General features: G+C 42.2%; 1 protein-coding gene across 1 annotated transcript in view; it reads right to left on the bottom strand.

Annotated features, from left to right (window-relative positions):
* Tbcb (tubulin-binding cofactor B) overlaps window positions 1-24,116 on the bottom strand; it is a 173,326-nt gene that overhangs the window by 112,544 nt on the left and 36,666 nt on the right. The window contains exon 3 of the mRNA XM_071663795.1: window positions 7,240-7,383. Within this exon, the coding sequence (XP_071519896.1) occupies window positions 7,240-7,383 (144 nt within the window). The remainder of the gene's footprint in view (window positions 1-7,239; window positions 7,384-24,116) is intronic.

Below are 24,116 nucleotides of genomic sequence, written 5' to 3' on the forward strand. Positions count from 1 at the left end.
ATGATCCACTTCCGCTTCCATGTGAAGAAGTATCAGGAGAGACTGTGTACAGAATGGAAAAAGGTGAGAACAATGGAAGTAAGGGGAGTGGGGGAGGAATGGGATGTATTTAGGGAATCAGTGATGGATTGCGCAAAAGATGCTTGTGGCATGAGAAGAGTGGGAGGTGGGCTGTTTAGAAAGGGTAGTGAGCGGTGGGATGAAGAAGTAAGAGTATTAGTGAAAGAGAAGAGAGAGGCATTTGGACGATTTTTGCATGGAAAAAATGCAATTGAGTGGGAGAAGTATAAAAGAAAGAGACAGGAGGTCAAGAGAAAGGTGCAAGAGGTGAAAAAAAGGGCAAATGAGAGTTGGGGTGAGAGACTATCAGTAAATTTTAGGGAGAATAAAAAGATGTTCTGGAAGGAGGTAAATAGGGTGCGTAAGACAAGGGAGCAAATGGGAACTTCAGTGAAGGGCGTAAATGGGGAGGTGATAACAAGTAGTGGTGATGTGAGAAGGAGATGGAGTGAGTATTTTGAAGGTTTGTTGAATGTGTCTGATGACAGAGTGGCAGATATAGGGTGTTTGGGTCGAGGTGGTGTGCAAAGTGAGAGGGTTAGGGAAAATGATTTGGTAAACAGAGAAGAGGTAGTAAAAGCTTTGCGGAAGATGAAAGCCGGCAAGGCAGCAGGTTTGGATGGTATTGCAGTGGAATTTATTAAAAAAGGGGGTGACTGTATTGTTGACTGGTTGGTAAGGTTATTTAATGTATGTATGACTCATGGTGAGGTGCCTGAGGATTGGCGGAATGCGTGCATAGTGCCATTGTACAAAGGCAAAGGGGATAAGAGTGAGTGCTCAAATTACAGAGGTATAAGTTTGTTGAGTATTCCTGGTAAATTATATGGGAGGGTATTGATTGAGAGGGTGAAGGCATGTACAGAGCATCAGATTGGGGAAGAGCAGTGCGGTTTCAGAAGTGGTAGAGGATGTGTGGATCAGGTGTTTGCTTTGAAGAATGTATGTGAGAAATACTTAGAAAAGCAAATGGATTTGTATGTAGCATTTATGGATCTGGAGAAGGCATATGATAGAGTTGATAGAGATGCTCTGTGGAAGGTATTAAGAATATATGGTGTGGGAGGCAAGTTGTTAGAAGCAGTGAAAAGTTTTTATCGAGGATGTAAGGCATGTGTACGTGTAGGAAGAGAGGAAAGTGATTGGTTCTCAGTGAATGTAGGTTTGCGGCAGGGGTGTGTGATGTCTCCATGGTTGTTTAATTTGTTTATGGATGGGGTTGTTAGGGAGGTAAATGCAAGAGTCCTGGAAAGAGGGGCAAGTATGAAGTCTGTTGGGGATGAGAGAGCTTGGGAAGTGAGTCAGTTGTTGTTCGCTGATGATACAGCGCTGGTGGCTGATTCATGTGAGAAACTGCAGAAGCTGGTGACTGAGTTTGGTAAAGTGTGTGGGAGAAGAAAGTTAAGTGTAAATGTGAATAAGAGCAAGGTTATTAGGTACAGTAGGGTTGAGGGTCAAGTCAATTGGGAGGTGAGTTTGAATGGAGAAAAACTGGAGGAAGTGAAGTGTTTTAGATATCTGGGAGTGGATCTGTCAGCGGATGGAACCATGGAAGCGGAAGTGGATCATAGGGTGGGGGAGGGGGCGAAAATTTTGGGAGCCTTGAAAAATGTGTGGAAGTCGAGAACATTATCTCGGAAAGCAAAAATGGGTATGTTTGAAGGAATAGTGGTTCCAACAATGCTGTACGGTTGCGAGGCGTGGGCTATGGATAGAGTTGTGCGCAGGAGGATGGATGTGCTGGAAATGAGATGTTTGAGGACAATGTGTGGTGTGAGGTGGTTTGATCGAGTAAGTAACGTAAGGGTAAGAGAGATGTGTGGAAATAAAAAGAGCGTGGTTGAGAGAGCAGAAGAGGGTGTTTTGAAATGGTTTGGGCACATGGAGAGAATGAGTGAGGAAAGATTGACCAAGAGGATATATGTGTCGGAGGTGGAGGGAACGAGGAGAAGAGGGAGACCAAATTGGAGGTGGAAAGATGGAGTGAAAAAGATTTTGTGTGATCGGGGCCTGAACATGCAGGAGGGTGAAAGGAGGGCAAGGAATAGAGTGAATTGGAGCGATGTGGTATACAGGGGTTGACGTGCTGTCAGTGGATTGAATCAAAGCATGTGAAGCGTCTGGGGTAAACCATGGAAAGCTGTGTAGGTATGTATATTTGCGTGTGTGGATGTGTGTATGTACATGTGTATGGGGGGGGGGGGGTTGGGCCATTTCTTTCGTCTGTTTCCTTGCGCTACCTCGCAAACGCGGGAGACAGCGACAAAGTATAAAAAAAAAAAAAAAAAAATATATATATATATGGGCATGAGAAGAAAGATCATGAGAGGCAAGTGTTTTGGGAGCAGCTGAATGAGTGTGTTAGTGGTTTTGATGCACGAGACCGGGTTATAGTGATGGGTGATTTGAATGCAAAGGTGAGTAATGTGGCAGGTGAGGGAATAATTGGTATACATGGGATGTTCAGTGTTGTAAATGGAAATGGTAAAGAGCTTGTAGATTTATGTGCTGAAAAAGGACTGCTGATTGGGAATACCTGGTTTAAAAGAGAGATATGCATAAGTATACGTATGTAAGTAAGAGAGATGGCCAGAGAGCATTACTGGATTACATGTTAACAAGCGCGCAAAAGAGAGACTTTTGGATGTTAATGTGCTGAGAGGTGCAACTGGAGGGATGTCTGATCATTATCTTGTAGAGGCAAAGGTGAAGATTTGTAGAGGTTTTCAGAAAAGAAGAGAGAATGTTGGGGTGAAGAGAGTGGTGAGAGCAAGTGAGCTTGGGAAGGCGACTTGTGTGAGGAAATAAAGGAGAGACTGAGTACAGAATGGAAAAAGGTGAGAACAAAGGAGGAAAGGGGAGTGGGGAGGAATGGAATGCATTTAGGGAAGCAGTGATGGCTTGCGCAAAAGATGCTTGTGGCATGAGAAGCGTGGGAGGTGGGCAGATTAGAAAGGGTAATGAGTGGTGGGATGAAGAAGTAAGATTATTAGCGAAAGAGAAGAGAGAGGCATTTGGACGATTTTTGCAGGGAAATAATGCAAATGAGTGAGAGATGTAAAAAAGAAAGAGGCAGGAGGTCAAGAAAAAGGTGCAAGAGGTGAAAAAGAGGGCAAATGAGAGATGGATTGAGAGAGTATCATCAAATTTTAGGGAGAATAAAAAGATGGTTTGGAAGGAGGTAAATAAATGGCATAAGACAAGGGAACAAATGGAAACTTCAGTGAAGGGGGCTAATGGGGAGGTGATAACAAGTAGTGGTGATGTGAGAAGGAGATGTAGTGAGTATTTTGAAGGTTTGTTGAATGTGTTTGATGATAGAGTGGCAGATGTAGGGTGTTTTGGTCGAGGTGGTGTGCAAAGTGAGATGGATAAGGAAAATGATCTGGTAAACAGAGAAGAGGTAGTAAACGCATTGCGCAAGATGAAAGCCGGCAAGGCAGCGGGGTTGGATGGTTTTGCAGTGGAATTTATCAAAAAAAAGGGGGGGGGCTGTATTGTTGACTGGTTGGTAAGGTTATTTCATGTATATATAATTCATAGTGAGGTGCCTGAGGAATGCTTGCATAGTGCCATCGTAAAAAGGCAAAGGGAATAAGAGTGAGTGCCCAAATTACAGAGGTATAAGTTTGTTGAGTATTCCTGGTAAATTATATGGGCAGGTATTGATTGAGAGGGTGAAGGCATGTACAGAGTATCAGTTTGGGGAAGAGCAGTGTGGTTTCAGAGGTGGTAGAGGATGTGTGGATCAGGTGTTTGCTTTCAAACATGTATGTAAGAAATACTTAGAAAAGCAAATGGATTTGTATGTAGCATTTATGGATCTGGAGAAGGCATATGATAGAGTTGATAGAGATGCTCTGTGGAAGGTATTAAGAATATATGGTGTGGGAGGTAAGTTGTTAGAAGCAGTGAAAAGTTTTTATCGAGGATGTAAAGGCATGTGTACGTGTAGGAAGAGAGGAAAGTGATTGGTTCTCAGTGAATGTAGGTTTGCGGCATGGGTGTGTGATGTCTCCATGGTTGTTTAATTTGTTTATGGATGGGGTTGTTAGGGAGGTGAATACAAGAGTTTTGGAAAGAGGGGCAAGTATGCAGTCTGTTGTGGATGAGAGAGCTTGGGACCCAAAGTGAGTCAGTTGTTGTTTGCTGATGATACAGCACTGGTGGCTGATTCATGTGAGAAACTGTAGAAGCTGGTGACTGAGTTTGGTAAAGTGTGTGAAAGAAGAAAGTTGAGAGTAAATGTGAATAAGAGCAAGGTTATTAGGTACAGTAGGGTTGAGGGTCAAGTCAATTGGGAGGTAAGTTTGAATGGAGAAAAACTGGAGGAAGTGAAGTGTTTTAGATATCTGGGAGTCTATTTGGCAGTGGATGGAACCATGGAAGCGGAAGTGAATCATAGGGTGGGGGAGGGGGCGAAAACTCTGGGAGCCTTGAAGAATGTGTGGAAGTCGAGAACATTATCTTGGAAAGCAAAAATGGGTATGTTTGAAGGAATGGTTGTTCCAACAATGTTGTATGGTTCCGAGGCATGGGCTATGGATAGAGTTGTGCAGAGGAGGGTGGATGTGCTGGAAATGAGATGTTTAAGGACAATATGTGGTGTGAGGTGGTTTGATCTAGTAAGTAATAATAGGGTACGAGAGATGTGTGGTAATAAAAAGAGTGTGGTTGAGAGAGCAGAAGAGGGTGTTTTGAAATGGTTTGGTCACATGGAGAGAATGAGTGAGGAAAGACTGACCAAGAGGATATACGTGTCGGAGGTGGAGGGAACAAGGAGAAGTGGGAGACCAAATTGGAGGTGGAAAGATGGAGTGAAAAAGATTTTGAGTGATCGGGGCCTGAACATTTAGGAGGGTGAAAGGCGTGCAAGGAATAGAGTGAATTGGAACGATGTGGTATACCGGGGTCGACGTGCTGTCAATGGATTGAACCAGGGCATGTGAAGCGTCTGGGGTAAACCATGGAAAGTTCTGTGGGGCCTGGATGTGGAAAGGGAGCTGTGGTTTCGGTGCATTATTACATGACAGCTAGAGACTAAGTGTGAATGAATGGGGCCTTTGTTGTCTTTTCTTAGCACTACCTCGCACACATGAGGGGGGAGGGAGTTGTTATTCCATGTGTGATGAGGTGGCGATGGGAATGAATAAAGGCAGACAGTATGAATTACGTACATGTGTATATATGTATATGTCTGTGTGTGTATATATATGTATACATTGAGATGTATAGGTATGCATATTTGCGTGTGTGGACGTATATGTATATACATGTGTATGTGGGTTGGTTGGGCCATTCTTTCGTCTGTTTCCTTGCACTACTTTGCTTATTCGGGGCCACAGCGACAAAGCAAAATACAAAATAATACAAATAATAATAGTAATAATAATAATAATGTTCATATCATACCATTCATTATACATAATTGCTGTTTCCTTCATCAGCGAGATAGCACTAGGAAACAGAAAAAGAATGGCCAATCCACTCATATACACACATATATATATATATATATATATATATGCAAATGCCAACACAAGCACATACGCATACATATACATATCAACATATACATAAACATACACAGACATTACATACATACACATGTATATATTCATACTTGCTTGCCTTCATCCATTCCTGGCACTACCCCACCCCACAAGAAAACAGCATCCCTATCCCCTGCTTCAGCGTGGTAGCACTAAGTATACAGACTAAAAGGCCACATTCGTTCACACTCATTTTCTAGCTGTCATGTGTAATGCACCAAAACCACAGCTCCCTATCCACATCCAGGCCCCACAGACCTTTCCATGGTTTACCCAAGATGCTTCAAATGCCCTGATTCAGTCCATTGATAGCAGATTGACCCCAGTATACCACAGTGTTCCAAGTCACTCTATTCCTTGCATGCCTCTCACCCTCCTGTATGTTCAGGCCCCGATCACTCAAAATCTTTTTCACTGCATCCTTCCACCTCCAATTTGGTCTCCTGCTTCTTGTTCCCTCCACCTCTGACACATATATCCTCTTTGACAATCTTTCCTCACTCATTTTCTCCATATGTCCAAACCATTTCAACATACCCTCTCCTGCTCTCTCAACCATATTTTTTTTATTTCCACACATCTCTCTTACCCTTACATTACTTACTAGATCAAACCACCTCACTAGATCGAACCACCTCACACCACATATTGTCCTCAAACATTTCATTTTTAACACATCCACCCTCCTTTGTACAACCCTATCTATAGCCCATGCCTCACAATCATATAACATTGTGAGAACTACTATTCCCTCAAACATACCCATTTTTGCTCTCTGAAATAATGTTCTCTCCTTCCACACATTCTTCATAGCTCCCAGAACCTTTGCTACCTCCCCCACCCTGTAACTCACTTCCACTTCCATGGTTCCATCCACTGCTAAATCCACTCCCAAATATCTAAAACACTTCACTTTCTCCAACTTTTCTCCAATCAAACTTACATCCCAAATAACATGTCTCTCAACCCTACTGAACCTAATAACCTTGCTCTTATTCACATTCACTCTCAACTTTCTCCTTTCACACAATTTTCCAAACTCATTCACCAACCTCTGCAGTTTCTCACACGAATCAGCCACTGGAGCTGTATCAACGGCAAACAAAAACTGACTCACTTCCCAAGCCCTTCATCCACAACAGACTGAATACTCACCCCTCTCTCTAAAACTCTTACATTTACCTCCCTAACCACCCTATGCATAAACAAATCAAACAACCATGGGGACATCACACACCCCTGCCGCAGACCAACATTCACTGGAAACCAATCACTTGCCTTTCTTCCTACTCATACACATGCCTTACATCCAATGCAAAACTTTTCACTGCTTCTAGCAACTTACCTCCCATACCATATATGCTTAAACTTGTAACCTATGTCTTAAACTTGTAACATATGAATACTGTGTAAAGTGGCACTACACTAAACTCTAAAGTATAAAGAGAAATAGATATTTAGACAGACACACAGAGTGGTAAATAATGCTGATGTAGATCCCTCTACCCTGTGATCACAGCACACACACATGGTAATGGCTTGACAAGCACTAAACAACCATCCTTCCAACTAGATGGTATAAATCCTTAACTAAAACACAGAAAAAGTTATGCAAGGACAGACTTACATGGATGCGATAGTTCTCTTCTATATTGTGTGATCCAAGAAGAGCAGCATCATCAGTGAGAGAACAAACAAATTTATCATTGTCATCAAAAACCTCCAGATTCATTGTTCCAGCCGAAGCACCTGTTATAAGCTCCAAACGACCCTGAAAAAAATATGAAAGAATAGGTCCTTGCAAGCACAATAAGTTGGTTTTACAACCGTATATCATGGGGAAATTGATTTATGTATAATTCCAGGATACACAACTGCGTATTTTGTATTATGCAATTACAGATTTGCTTGTGTATATGTGGGAATATGACTGAATTGCGTGACAAAGCAGTACCATGCAGCTGAACCACATTGCAGTTGAACCATGCTGAAACACAATGGAGCCAAGCCCCATTATTGAGTGTAGATCATCCTCTACTGCAAGTCAATTGGAGAAGTTGCATAATCAAAACTATATACTAAGAAAGATGTAAAAGGATACACGAGATGCGTTTTACAAGGCTTGAAGTATTTTAGAGAGGAAGCCAGACAGACCTAGGGTTCACTGACAGCAGTTGCATTTTGCAAAAGAAAATACTATTTCAAAGCCAAATAAATCCATGAAGAGAATTAAGATTTTAATATCTAACCTCTGACATCAGGTTTTTAATATGTTACCATTTTTAGATTGCATGATTCATAGGGATGGAAACGAGTTTAAGTTTAGCATATCCAGAAAACCTACCGACGTATGCTCATATATCCATTATTACTCAGATCAACATTACAGTTAAATTATCATCATTTCAGTGTGTTCCTTAGGGCATTACATATTTGCAGTCCAGACTTTAATGATGATGAGCTTGAGAAGACATATTATATTGGATCCAAGTTAAAGTATCCAGGATCTCTTTCATTGATAATTCTCTTAAGTTGGCAAATTATCATTTTAAAGAGTTTTATAGTTTTTTCCCTTTTAGCAATAATTTTACTTTACTTCCCATGTTGCTTAAATGCTTTAATGTAAATGTTGCCTTCAGCAACAACAATACTACAAAGAATATCTTAATCAGAAACTCACCAGAAAGTTCTGTAGGATGCATCTATAGAGTACCATGTAGAAATTGTGATAAGTTTTATGTTGGGCAGACTGGTAAGGATCTTTCTGTTAGACTTAAGTGACATAATTATAGTATAAGAACAGGACAAAAATCAAATGCCATCTCGAATTGTGTTAAAAATTATGATCGTTGTATTGACTGGAGTAATGCCATCTCAGTTATTAACTCTAACTCCTGTACCATGAAAAATATCATTGAATCTTCTATCATCAAATACACAAATATATTATATTATATTATTATATCATATCATATTATTATATTATATTATCATATTATTATATCATTATTTATATTTATTTATTTTGCTTTGTCGCTGTCTCCCGCGTTTGCGAGGTAGCGCAAGGAAACAGACGAAAGAAATGGCCCAACCCACCCCCATACACATGCATATACATACACGTCCACACACACAAATATACATACCTATAGATCTCAATGTACACATATTTATACACACACAGGCACATACATATGCACACAATTCACACCGTCTGCCTTTATTCATTCCCATCGCCACCTCGCCACACATGGAATACCATCCCCCTCCCCCCTCATGTGTGCAAGGTAGCGCTAGGAAAAGACAACAAAGGCCCCATTCGTTCACACTCAGTCTCTAGCTGTCATGCAATAATGCCCGAAACCACATCTCCCTTTCCACATCCAGGCCCCACACAACTTTCCATGGTTTACCCCAGTCGCTTCACATGCCCTGATTCAATCCACTGACAGCACATCAACCCCGGTATACCACATCGATCCAATTCACTCTATTCCTTGCCTGCCTTTCACCCTCCTGCATGTTCAGACCCGATCACTCAAAATCTTTTTCACTACATCTTTCCACCTCCAATTTGGTCTCCCACTTCTCCTCATTCCCTCCACCTCCGACACATACATCCTCTTGGTCAATCTTTCCTCACTCATTCTCTCCATGTGCCCAAACCATTTCAAAACACCCTCTTCTGCTCTCTCAACCACATTCTTTTTATTTCCACACATCTCTCTTACCCTTACATTACTTACTCAATCAAACCACCTCACACCACACACTGTCCTCAAACATCTCATTTCCAGCACCTCCACCCTCCTGCGCACAACTCTATCCATAGCCCACGCCTCGCAACCATACAACATTGTTGGAACCACTATTCCTTCAAACATACACATTTTTGCTTTCCGAGATAATGTTCTCGACTTCCACACATTCTTCAAGGCTCCCAGGATTTTCGCCCCCTCCCCCACCCTATGATTAACTTCCGCTTCCATGGTTCCATCCGCTGCCAGATCCACTCCCAGATATCTAAAACACTTTACTTCCTCCAGTTTTTCTCCATTCAAACTTACCTCCCAATTAACTTGACCCTCAACCCTACTGTACCTAATAACCTTGCTCTTATTCACATTTACTCTTAACTTTCTTCTTTCACACACTTTACCAAACTCAGTCACCAGCTTCTGCAGTTTCTCACATGAATCAGCCACCTGCGCTGTATCATCAGCGAACAACAACTGACTCACTTCCCAAGCTCTCTCATCCACAACAGACTTCATACTTGCCCCTCTTTCCAAAACTCTTGCACTCACCTCCCTCACAACCCCATCCATAAACAAATTAAACAACCATGGAGACATCACACACCCCTGCCGCAAACCTACATTCACTGAGAACCAATCACTTTCCTCTCTTCCTACACGTACACATGCCTTACATCCTCGATAAAAACTTTTCACTGCTTCTAACAACTTGCCTCCCACACCATATATTCTTAATACCTTCCACAGAGCATCTCTATCAACTCTATCATATGCCTTCTCCAGATCCATAAATGCTACATACAAATCCATTTGTTTTTCTAAGTATTTCTCACGTACATCCTCTACCACTTCTGAAACCACACTGCTCTTCCCCAATCTGATGCTCTGTACATGCCTTCACCCTCTCAATCAATACCCTCCCTTATAATTTACCAGGAATACTCAACAAACTTTTTTTTTTTTTTTTTTTTATACTTTGTCGCTGTCTCCCGCGTTTGCGAGGTAGCGCAAGGAAACAGACGAAAGAAATGGCCCAACCCCCCCCCATACACATGTACATACACACGTCCACACACGCAAATATACATACCTACACAGCTTTCCATGGTTTACCCCAGACGCTTCACATGCCTTGATTCAATCCACTGACAGCACGTCAAACCCTGTATACCACATCGCTCCAATTCACTCTATTCCTTGCCCTCCTTTCACCCTCCTGCATGTTCAGGCCCCGATCACACAAAATCTTTTTCACTCCATCTTTCCACCTCCAATTTGGTCTCCCTCTTCTCCTCGTTCCCTCCACCTCCGACACATATATCCTCTTGGTCAATCTTTCCTCACTCATTCTCTCCATGTGCCCAAACCATTTCAAAACACCCTCTTCTGCTCTCTCAACCACGCTCTTTTTATTTCCACACATCTCTCTTACCCTTACGTTACTTACTCGATCAAACCACCTCACACCACACATTGTCCTCAAACATCTCATTTCCAGCACATCCATCCTCCTGCGCACAACTCTATCCATAGCCCACGCCTCGCAACCATACAACATTGTTGGAACCACTATTCCTTCAAACATACCCATTTTTGCTTTCCGAGATAATGTTCTCGACTTCCACACATTTTTCAAGGCTCCCAAAATTTTCGCCCCCTCCCCCACCCTATGATCCACTTCCGCTTCCATGGTTCCATCCGCTGACAGATCCACTCCCAGATATCTAAAACACTTCACTTCCTCCAGTTTTTCTCCATTCAAACTCACCTCCCAATTGACTTGACCCTCAACCCTACTGTACCTAATAACCTTGCTCTTATTCACATTTACTCTTAACTTTCTTCTTCCACACACTTTACCAAACTCAGTCACCAGCTTCTGCAGTTTCTCACATGAATCAGCCACCAGCGCTGTATCATCAGCGAACAACAACTGACTCACTTCTCAAGCTCTCTCATCCCCAACAGACTTCATACTTGCCCCTCTTTCCAGGACTCTTGCATTTACCTCCCTAACAACCCCATCCATAAACAAATTAAACAACCATGGAGACATCACACACCCCTGCCGCAAACCTACATTCACTGAGAACCAATCACTTTCCTCTCTTCCTACACGTACACATGCCTTACATCCTCGATAAAAACTTTTCACTGCTTCTAACAACTTGCCTCCCACACCATATATTCTTAATACCTTCCACAGAGCATCTCTATCAACTCTATCATATGCCTTCTCCAGATCCATAAATGCTACATACAAATCCATTTGCTTTTCTAAGTATTTCTCACATACATTCTTCAAAGCAAACACCTGATCCACACATCCTCTACCACTTCTGAAACCGCACTGCTCTTCCCCAATCTGATGCTCTGTACATGCCTTCACCCTCTCAATCAATACCCTCCCATATAATTTACCAGGAATACTCAACAAACTTATACCTCTGTAATTTGAGCACTCACTCTTATCCCCTTTGCCTCTGTACAATGGCACTATGCACGCATTCCGCCAATCCACAGGCACCTCACCATGAGTCATACATACATTAAATAACCTTACCAACCAGTCAACAATACAGTCACCCCCTTTTTTAATAAATTCCACTGCAATACCATCCAAACCTGCTGCCTTGCCGGCTTTCATCTTCCGCAAAGCTTTTACTACCTCTTCTCGGTTTACCAAATCATTTTCCCTAACCCTCTCACTTTGCACACCACCTCGACCAAAACACCCTATATCTGCCACTCTGTCATCAGACACATTCAACAAACCTTCAAAATACTCATTCCATCTCCTTCTCACATCACCACTACTTGTTATCACCTCCCCATTTACGCCCTTCACTGAAGTTCCCATTTGCTCCCTTGTCTTACGCACCCTATTTACCTCTTTCCAGAACATCTTTTTATTCTCCCTAAAATTTACTGATAGTCTCTCACCCCAACTCTCATTTGCCCTTTTTTTCACCTCTTGCACCTTTCTCTTGACCTCCTGTCTCTTTCTTTTATACTTCTCCCACTCAATTGCATTTTTTCCCTGCAAAAATCGTCCAAATGCCTCTCTCTTCTCTTTCACTAATACTCTTACTTCTTCATCCCACCACTCACTACCCTTTCTAAACAGCCCACCTCCCACTCTTCTCATGCCACAAGCATCTTTTGCACAATCCATCACTGATTCCCTAAATACATCCCATTCCTCCCCCACTCCCCTTACTTCCATTGTTCTCACCTTTTTCCATTCTGTACACAAACTTATACCTCTGTAATTTGAGCTCTAACTCTTATCCCCTTTGCCTTTGTGCAATGGCACTATGCAAGAATTCCGCCAAGCCTCAGGCACCTCACCATGAGTCATACATACATTAAATAACCTTACCAACCAGTCAACAATACAGTCACCCCCTTTTTTAATAAATTCCACTGCAATACCAACCAAACCTGCTGCCTTGCCGGCTTTCATCTTCCACAAAGCTTTTACTGCCTCTTCTCTGTTTACCAAATCATTTTCCCTAACCCTCTCACTTTGCACACCATCTCGACCAAAACACCCTATATCTGCCCTATATCAAACACATTCAACAAACCTTCAAAATACTCACTCCATCTCCTCACATCACCACTACTTGTTATCACCTCCCCATTAGCGCCCTTCACTGAAGTTCCCATTTGCTCCCTTGTCTTACGCACTTTATTTACCTCCTTCCAGAACATCTCTTTATTCTCCTTAGAATTTAATGATACTCTCTCACCCCAACTCTCATTTGCCCTCTTTTTCACCTCTTGCACCTTTCTCTTTAACTCCTGTCTCTTTCTTTTATACATCTCCCACTCAATTGCATTTTTTCCCTGCAAAAATCGTCCAAATGCCTCTCTCTTCTCTTTCACTAATAATCTTACTTCTTCATCCCACCACTCACTACCATTTCTAATCAACCCACCTCCAACGCTTCTCATGCCACAAGCATCTTTTGCGCACTCCATCGCTGATTCCCTAAATACATCCCATTCCTCCCCCACTCCCCTTACTTCCATTGTTCTCACCTTTTTCCATTCTGTACTCAGTCTCTCCTGGTACTTCCTCACATAAGTCTCCTTCCCAAGCTCACTTACTCTCACCACCCTCCTCACCCCAACATTCACTCTTCTTTTCTGAAAACCCATACAAATCTTCACCTTAGCCTCCACAAGATAATGATCAGACATCCCTCCAGTTGCACCTCTCAGCACATTAACATCCAAAAGTCCCTCTTTCGAACGCCTGTCAATTAACACGTAATCAATCCAATAACGCTCTCTGGCCATCTCTCCTACTTACATACGTATACTTATGTATATCTCGCTTTTTAAACCAGGTATTCCCAATCACCAGTCCTTTTTCAGCACATAAATCTACAAGTTCTTCACCATTTCCATTTACAACACTGAACACCCCATGTATACCAATTATTCCCTCAACTGCCACATTACTCACCTTTGCATTCAAATCACCCATCACTATAATCCGGTCTCGTGCATCAAAACCACTAACACACTCATTCAGCTGCTCCCAAAACACTTGCCTCTCATGATCTTTCTTCTCATGCCCAGGTGCATATGCACCAATAATCACCCATCTCTCTCCATCAACTTTCAGTTTTACCCATATTAATCGAGAATTTACTTTCTTACATTCTATCACATACTCCCACAACTCCTGTTTCAGGAGTACTGCTACTCCTTACCTTGCTCTTGTCCTCTCACTAAAACCTGACTTTACTCCCAAGACATTCCCAAACCACTCTTCCCCTTTACCCTTGAGCTTCGTTTCACTCAGAGCCAAAACATCCAGGTTCCTTTCCTTAAACATACTACCTATCTCTCCTTTTTTCACATTTTGGTTACATCCACACACATTTAGACACCCCAATCTGAGTCTACGAGAAGGATGAGCACTCCCCGCTTGACTCCTTCTGTTTCCCATTTTTAGAAAGTTAAAATACAAGGAGGGGAGGATTTCTGGCCCCCCGCTCCCGTCCCCTCTAGTCGCCTTCTACGACACATGAGGAATGCGTGGGAAGTATTCTTTCACCCCTATCCCCAGGGATAATATATAAATATATATATATATATTTGTTTATGGATGGGGTTGTTAGGGAGGTGAATGCAAGAGTTTTGGAAAGAGGGGCAAGTATGAAGTCTGTTGGGGATGAGAGAGCTTGGGAAATGAGTCAGTTGTTGTTCGCTGATGATACAGCGCTGGTGGCTGATTCATGTGAGAAACTGCAGAAGCTGGTGACTGAGTTTGGTAAAGTGTGTGAAAGAAGAAAGTTGAGAGTAAATGTGAATAAGAGCAAGGTTATTAGGTACAGTAGGGTTGAGGGTCAAGTCAATTGGGAGGTGAGTTTGAATGCAGAAAAACTGGAGGAAGTGAAGTGTTTTAGATATCTGGGAGTGGATCTGGCAGCGGATGGAACCATGGAAGCGGAAGTGAATCATAGGGTGGGGGAGGGGGTGAAAATTCTGGGAGCCTTGAAGAATGTGTGGAAGTCGAGAACATTATCTCGGAAAGCAAAAATGGGTATGTTTGAAGGAATAGTGGTTCCAACAATGTTGTATGGTTGCGAGGCGTGGGCTATGGATAGAGTTGTGCGCAGGAGGATGGATGTGCTGGAAATGAGATGTTTGAGGACAATGTGTGGTGTGAGGTGGTTTGATCGAGTAAGTAACGTAAGGGTAAGAGAGATGTGTGGAAATAAAAAGAGCGTGGTTGAGAGAGCAGAAGAGGGTGTTTTGAAATGGTTTGGGCACATGGAGAGAATGAGTGAGGAAAGATTGACCAAGAGAATACATGTGTCGGAGGTGGAGGGAACGAAGAGAAGAGGGAGACCAAATTGGAGGTGGAAAGATGGAGTGAAAAAGATTTTGTGTGATCGGGGCCTGAACATGCAGGAGGGTGAAAGGAGGGCAAGGAATAGAGTGAATTGGAGCGATGTGGTATACCGGGGTTGACGTGCTGTCAGTGGATTGAATCAGGGCATGTGAAGCGTCTAGGGTAAACCATGGAAAGCTGTGTAGGTATGTATATTTGCGTGTGTGGACGTATGTATATACATGTGTATGGGGGTGGGTTGGGCCATTTCTTTCGTCTGTTTCCTTGCGCTACCTCGCAAACGCGGGAGACAGTGACAAAGCAAAAAAAAAAAAATATATATATATATATATATATATATATATACACATATATATAAATACATTTTCACACCTACACACACATACACACACACATATATATATATATATATATATATATATATATATATATATATATATACATATGAAAAATTTAAGAAATAATTTAGAAAACTGAAACTTCTAGCTTGAAATGAAATGAAAAATGAATGTCACATAATGGTTCAACCTCTGGCTATGGAAAAGGGAAATGTATAATTTATAATATTATTATATTATATATTACATTATTATCATTATATATTATCATTTTATTATACAGAGTTGATAGAGATGCTCTGTGGAAGGTATTAAGAATATATGGTGTGGGAGGTAAGTTGTTAGAAGCAGTGAAAAGTTTTTATCGAGGATGTAAGGCATGTGTACGTGTAGGAAGAGAGGAAAGTGATTGGTTCTCAGTGAATGTAGGTTTGCGGCAGGGGTGTGTGATGTCTCCATGGTTGTTTAATTTGTTTATGGATGCGGTTGTTAGGGAGGTGAATGCAAGAGTTTTGGAAAGAGGGGCAAGTATGAAGTCTGTTGTGGATGAGAGAGCTTGGGAAGTGAGTCAGTTGTTGTTCGCTGATGATACAGCGCTGGTGGCAGATTCATGTGAGAAACTGCAGAAGCTGGTGACTGAGTTTGGTAAAGTGTGTGAAAGAAGAAAGTTGAGAGTAAATGTGAACAAGAGCAAGGTTATTAGGTACAATAGGGTTGAGGGTCAAGTCAATTGGGAGGTGAGTTTGAATGCAGAAAAACTGGAGGAAGTGAAGTGTTTTAGATATCTGGGAGTGGATCTGGCAGCGGATGGAACCATGGAAGCGGAAGTGAATCATAGGGTGGGGGAGGGGGTGAAAATTCTGGGAGCCTTGAAGAATGTGTGGAAGTCGAGAACATTATCTCGGAAAGCAAAAATGGGTATGTTTGAAGGAATAGTGGTTCCAACAATGTTGTATGGTTGCGAGGCGTGGGCTATGGATAGAGTTGTGCGCAGGAGGATGGATGTGCTGGAAATGAGATGTTTGAGGACAATGTGTGGTGTGAGGTGGTTTGATCGAGTAAGTAACGTAAGGGTAAGAGAGATGTGTGGAAATAAAAAGAGCGTGGTTGAGAGAGCAGAAGAGGGTGTTTTGAAATGGTTTGGGCACATGGAGAGAATGAGTGAGGAAAGATTGACCAAGAGAATACATGTGTCGGAGGTGGAGGGAACGAAGAGAAGAGGGAGACCAAATTGGAGGTGGAAAGATGGAGTGAAAAAGATTTTGTGTGATCGGGGCCTGAACATGCAGGAGGGTGAAAGGAGGGCAAGGAATAGAGTGAATTGGAGCGATGTGGTATACCGGGGTTGACGTGCTGTCAGTGGATTGAATCAGGGCATGTGAAGCGTCTGGGGTAAACCATGGAAAGCTGTGTAGGTATGTATATTTGCGTGTGTGGACGTATGTATATACATGTGTATGGGGGTGGGTTGGGCCATTTCTTTCGTCTGTTTCCTTGCGCTACCTCGCAAACGCGGGAGACAGCGACAAAGCAAAAAAAAAAAAAATATATATATATATATATATATATATATATACACATATATATAAATACATTTTCACACCTACACACACATACACACACACATATATATATATATATATATATATATATATATATATATATATATATATACATATGAAAAATTTAAGAAATAATTTAGAAAACTGAAACTTCTAGCTTGAAATGAAATGAAAAATGAATGTCACATAATGGTTCAACCTCTGGCTATGGAAAAGGGAAATGTATAATTTATAATATTATTATATTATATATTACATTATTATCATTATATATTATCATTTTATTATACAGAGTTGATAGAGATGCTCTGTGGAAGGTATTAAGAATATATGGTGTGGGAGGTAAGTTGTTAGAAGCAGTGAAAAGTTTTTATCGAGGATGTAAGGCATGTGTACGTGTAGGAAGAGAGGAAAGTGATTGGTTCTCAGTGAATGTAGGTTTGCGGCAGGGGTGTGTGATGTCTCCATGGTTGTTTAATTTGTTTATGGATGCGGTTGTTAGGGAGGTGAATGCAAGAGTTTTGGAAAGAGGGGCAAGTATGAAGTCTGTTGTGGATGAGAGAGCTTGGGAAGTGAGTCAGTTGTTGTTCGCTGATGATACAGCGCTGGTGGCAGATTCATGTGAGAAACTGCAGAAGCTGGTGACTGAGTTTGGTAAAGTGTGTGAAAGAAGAAAGTTGAGAGTAAATGTGAACAAGAGCAAGGTTATTAGGTACAATAGGGTTGAGGGTCAAGTCAATTGGGAGGTAAGTTTGAATGGAGAAAAACTGGAGGAGGTAAAGTGTTTTAGATATCTGGGAGTGGATTTGGCAGCGGATGGAACCATGGAAGCGGAAGTGAATCATAGGGTGGGGAGGGGGCGAAAATCCTGGGAGCCTTGAAGAATGTGTGGAAGTCGAGAACATTATCTCGGAAAGCAAAAATGGGTATGTTTGAAGGAATAGTGGTTCCAACAATGTTGTATGGTTGCGAGGCGTGGGCTATGGATAGAGTTGTGCAGAGGAGGGTGGATGTGCTGGAAATGAGATGTTTGATGACAATATGTGGTGTGAGGTGGTTTGATCGAGTAAGTAATGTAAGGGTAAGAGAGATGTGTGGAAATAAAAAGAGTGTGGTTGAGAGAGCAGAAGAGGGTGTTTTGAAATGGTTTGGTCACATGGAGAGAATGAGTGAGGAAAGATTGACCAAGAGGATACATGTGTCAGAGGTGGAGGGAACGAGAAGTGGGAGACCAAATTGGAGGTGGAAAGATGGAGTGAAAAAGATTTTGAGTGATCGAGGCCTGAACATGCAGGAGGGTGAAAGGCGTGCAAGGAATGGAGTGAATTGGAACGATGTGGTATACCAGGGCGACGTGCTGTCAATGGACTGAACCAGGGCATGTGAAGCATCTAGGGTAAACCATGGAAAGTTCTGTGGGGCCTGGATGTGGAAAGGGAGCTGTGGTTTCAGTGCATTATTACATGACAGCTAGAGACTGAGTGTGAACGAATGGGGCTTTTGTTGTCTTTTCCTAGCGCTACCTTGCACACATGAGAGGGGAGGGGGTTGTTATTCCATGTGTGGTGAGGTGGCGATGGGAATAAATAAAGGCAGACAGTATGAATTATGTACATGTGTATATATGTATATGTCTGTGCGTGTATATATATATGTATACACTGAGATGTAAAGGTATGTATATTTGCATATGTGGACATGTATGTATATACATTTGTATGTGGGTGGGTTGGGCCATTCTTTCATCTGTTTCCTTGCGCTACCTCGCTAACGCGGGAGACAGCAACAAAGCAAAATATAAATAAATAATTACTATGTTTTGCTTTGTTGCTGTCTCCCGCATTAGCAAGGTAGCACAAGGAAACAGACGAAAGAATGGACCAACCCACCCACATACACATGTATATACATACAAAGTAATATAACATTAATATCAGAGAAGGTCTATACAAAGTGGATAGGTTTATTGTTGATAAAATTTATAAACAGTTCCCCTTCTTGTCTACATAAAAGATTTAAGATACGCATGTTGCTAGACTTGAACTCACCGGACCTCCATTCAGGTATTCACTTGTTTACCAATTGGCATCCTAGCTACGTCTTTTCATTGTATATCAAATGACTATGATATTTCTTTCTTGTAGCTCCCCTGATGATGTTATTATTACATGAAAGTGCACTTGGGAACTTACCATGTTTCATTTCCTGAGGACTCATAGGACTCACAGCGAATATTTTGAAAGTTTGTTGAATGTGTTTGATGATAAGAGTGGCAGATATAGGTTGTTTTGGTTGGGGTGGTGTACAAAGTGAGAGGATCAGAAAGAATGGTTTGGTTAAGAGAAAAGAGATTGTGAAAGCTTTGCAAAAGATGAAATCCAGAAGCGGATTTAGATCGCATTGCACCAGAATTAGTCAAAAAGGAGGGTGAGTGTGTTGTCAATTGGTTGGTAAGGATATTCAATTTATGTATGGATCATGGTGAAGGATTGGCGGAATGCATGCATAGTGCAACTGTACAAAGGCAAAGGGGATAAAGATGAGTGTTCAAACTACAAAGACATAAGATTGTTGAGTATTCCTGGGAAATTATATGAGAGGGTATTGACTGGGAGGGTGGAGGCAGATACACAGCATCACACTGGAGAAGAGAAGTGCATTCTCAGAAGTGGTAAGACATGCATGGATCAGGTGTTTGCTTTGAAGAATGTGTGAGAAACACTTAGAAAAAAATGGATTTATTTCATTATACTTTGTCCCTGTCTCCCGCGTTAGCGAAGTAGCGCAAGGAAACAGACGAAAGAATGACCCAACCCACCCACATATGCATGCATATACATACACGTCCACTTACGCACATATACATGCCCATACATTTCAACGTGTACATATATATCCATAAACATACTTTTTTTTTTTTTGCTTTGTCTCTGTCTCCCGCGTTTGCGAGGTAGCGCAAGGATACAGACGAAAGAAATGGCCCAGCCCACCCCCATACACAAGTATATACATACGTCCACACACGCAAATATACATACCTACACAGCTTTCCATGGTTTACCCCAGACGCTTCACATGCCCTGATTCAATCCACTGACACCACGTCAACCCCGGTATACCACATCGATCCAATTCACTCTATTCCTTGCCCTCCTTTCACCCTCCTGCATGTTCAGGCCCCGATCACACAAAATCTTTTTCACTCCATCTTTCCACCTCCAATTTGGTCTCCCTCTTCTCCTCGTTCCCTCCACCTCCGACACATATATCCTCTTGGTCAATCTTTCCTCACTCAGTCTCTCCATGTGCCCAAACCATTTCAAAAACACCCTCTTCTGCTCTCTCAACCATGCTCTTATTATTTCCACACATCTCTCTTACCCTTACGTTACTTACTCGATCAAACCACCTCACACCACACATTGTCCTCAAACATCTCATTTCCAGCACATCCATCCTCCTGCGCACAACTCTATCCATAGCCCATGCCTCACAACCATACAACATTGTTGGAACCACTATTCCTTCAAACATACCCATTTTTGCTTTCCGAGATAATGTTCTCGACTTCCACACATTCTTCAAGGCTCCCAGAATTTTCGCCCCCTCCCCCACCCTATGATTCACTTCCGCTTCCATGGTTCCATCCGCTGCCAGATCCACTCCCAGATATCTAAAACACTTTACTTCCTCCAGTTTTGCTCCATTCAAACTTACCTCCCAATTGACTTGACCCTCAACCCTACTGTACCTAATAACCTTGCTCTTATTCACATTTACTCTTAACTTTCTTCTTTCACACACTTTACAAAACTCAGTCACCAGCTTCTGCAGTTTCTCACATGAATCAGCCACCAGCGCTGTATCATCAGCGAACAACAACTGACTCACTTCCCAAGCTCTCTCATCCCCAACAGACTTCATACTTGCCCCTCTTTCCAAAACTCTTGCATTCACCTCCATAACAACCCCATCCATAAACAAATTAAACAACCATGGAGACATCACACACCCCTGCCGCAAACCTACATTCACTGAGAACCAATCACTTTCCTCTCTTCCTACACGTACACATGCCTTACATCCTCAATAAAAACTTTTCACTGCTTCTAACAACTTGCCTCCCACACCATATATTCTTAATACCTTCCATAGAGCATCTCTATCAACTCTATCATATGCCTTCTCCAGATCCATAAATGCTACATACAAATCCATTTGCTTTTCTAAGTATTTCTCACATACATTCTTCAGTTGTTGTTCGCTGATGATACAGTGCTGGTGGCTGATTCATGTGAGAAACTGCAGAAGCTGGTGACTGAGTTTGGTAAAGTGTGTGAAAGAAGAAAGTTAAGAGTAAATGTGAATAAGATCAAGGTTATTAGGTACAGTAGGGTTGAGGGTCAAGTCAATTGGGAGGTGAGTTTGAATGGAGAAAAACTGGAGGAAGTGAAGTGTTTTAGATATCTGGGAGTGGATCTGGCAGCTGATGGAACCATGGAAGCGGAAGTGGATCATAGGGTGGGGGAGGGGGCGAAAATTCTGGGAGCCTTGAAGAATGTGTGGAAGTCAAGAACATTATCTCAGAAAGCAAAAATGGGTATGTTTGAAGGAATAGTGGTTCCAACAATGTTGTATGGTTGCGAGGCGTGGGCTATGGATAGAGTTGTGCGCAGGAGGATGGATGTGCTGGAAATGAGATGTTTGAGGACAATGTGTGGTGTGAGGTGGTTTGATCGAGTAAGTAACGTAAGGGTAAGAGAGATGTGTGGAAATAAAAAGAGCGTGGTTGAGAGAGCAGAAGAGGGTGTTTTGAAATGGTTTGGGCATATGGAGAGAATGAGTGAGGAAAGATTGACCAAGAGGATACATGTGTCGGAGGTGGAGGGAACGAGGAGAAGAGGGAGACCAAATTGGAGGTGGAAAGATGGAGTGAAAAAGATTTTGTGTGATCGGTGCCTGAACATGCAGGAGGGTGAAAGGAGGGCAAGGAATAGAGTGAATTGGAGCGATGTGGTATACCGGGGTTGACGTGCTGTCAGTGGATTGAATCAAGGCATGTGAAGCGTCTGGGGTAAACCATGGAAAGCTGTGTAGGTATGTATATTTGCGTGTGTGGACGTATGTATATACATGTGTATGGGGGTGGGTTGGGCCATTTCTTTCGTCTGTTTCCTTGCGCTACCTCGCAAATGCGGGAGACAGCGACAAAGCAAAAAAAAAAAAAAAAAAAAAATCTTCAAAGCAAACACCTGGTCCACACATCCTCTACCACTTCTGAAACCACACTGCTCTTCCCCAATCTGATGCTCTGTACATGCCTTCACCCTCTCAATCAATACCCTCCCATATAATTTACCAGGAATACTCAACAAACTTATACCTCTGTAATTTGAGCACTCACTCTTATCCCCTTTGCCTTTGTACAATGGCACTATGCATGCATTCCGCCAATCCTCAGGCACCTCACCATGAGTCATACATACATTAAATAACCTTACCAATCAGTCAATAATACAGTCACCCCCTTTAATAATAAATTCCACTGCAATACCATCCAAACCTGCTGCCTTGCCGGCTTTCATCTTCCGCAAACCTTTTACTACCTCTCCTCTGTTTACCAAATCATTTTCCCTAACCCTCTCACTTTGCACACCACCTCGACCAAAACACCCTATATCTGCCACTCTATCATCAAACACATTCAACAAACCTTCAAAATACTCACTCCATCTCCTTCTCACATCACCACTACTTGTTATCACCTCCCCATTTGCGCCCTTCACTGAAGTTCCCATTTGCTCCCTTGTCTTACGCACTTTATTTACCTCCTCCCAGAACATCTTTTTATTCTCCCTAAAATTTAATGATAGTCTCTCACCCCAACTCTCATTTGCCCTCTTTTTCACCTCTTGCACCTTTCTCTTGACCTCCTGTCTCTTTCTTTTATACATCTCCCACTCAATTGCATTTTTTCCCTGCAAAAATCGTCCAAATGCCTCTCTCTTCTCTTTCACTAATAATCTTACTTCTTCATCCCACCACTCACTACCCTTTCTAATCAACCCACCTCCCACTCTTCTCATGCCACAAGCATCTTTTGCACATATATACACATGTACATAATTCATACTTGCTGCCCTTATTCATTCCCTGCCACACATGAAATGACAACCGCCTTCCCTTGCATGTGTGCGAAGTTGCTCTAGGAAAAGACAACAAAGGCCACATTCATTCACACTCAGACTCTAGTTGTCATGTATAATGCGTCGAAACCACAGCTCCCTTTCCACATCCAGGCCTAACTAAACTTTCCATGGTTTACCCAGGATGCTTTACATGCCCTGGTTCAATCCAATGACAGCACATCGACCCCGATATACCACATCATTCCAAGGATTGGCAGAATGCATGCATAGTGCCATTGTACAAAGTGGGATAAAGGTGAGTGCTCAAATTACAGACGTATAAGTATGTTGAGTATTCCTTGGAAATCATATGGGAGGGTATTGATTGAGAGGGTGAAGGCATGTACAGAGCATCAGATTGGGGAAGAGCAGTGTGGTTTCAGAAGTAGTAGAGGATGTCTGGATCAGGTGTTTGCTTTGAGGAATGTATGTGAGAAATACTTAGAAAAGCAAATGGATTTGTATGTAGCCTTTATGGATCTGGAGAAGGAATATGATAGAGCTGATAAAGATGCTCTGTGGAAGGTATTAAGAATATATGGTGTGGGAGGCAAGTTGTTAAAAGCAGTGAAAAGTTTTTATCGAGGATGTAAGGCATGTGTACAAGTAGGAAGAGAGGAAAGTGATTGGTTCTCAGTGAATGTTGGTTTGCGGCAAGGGTGCGTGATGTCTCCAGGGTTGTTCAATTTGTTTAAGGGTGGGGTTGTCGGGGAAGTGAATGCATGAGTTTTGGAGACAGGGGCAAGTATGCAGTCTGTTGTGGATGAGAGAGCTTGGGAAGTG

Source organism: Panulirus ornatus, chromosome 7, assembly GCF_036320965.1.
Source record: "Panulirus ornatus isolate Po-2019 chromosome 7, ASM3632096v1, whole genome shotgun sequence".
NCBI classification, from domain to species: domain Eukaryota; kingdom Metazoa; phylum Arthropoda; class Malacostraca; order Decapoda; family Palinuridae; genus Panulirus; species Panulirus ornatus.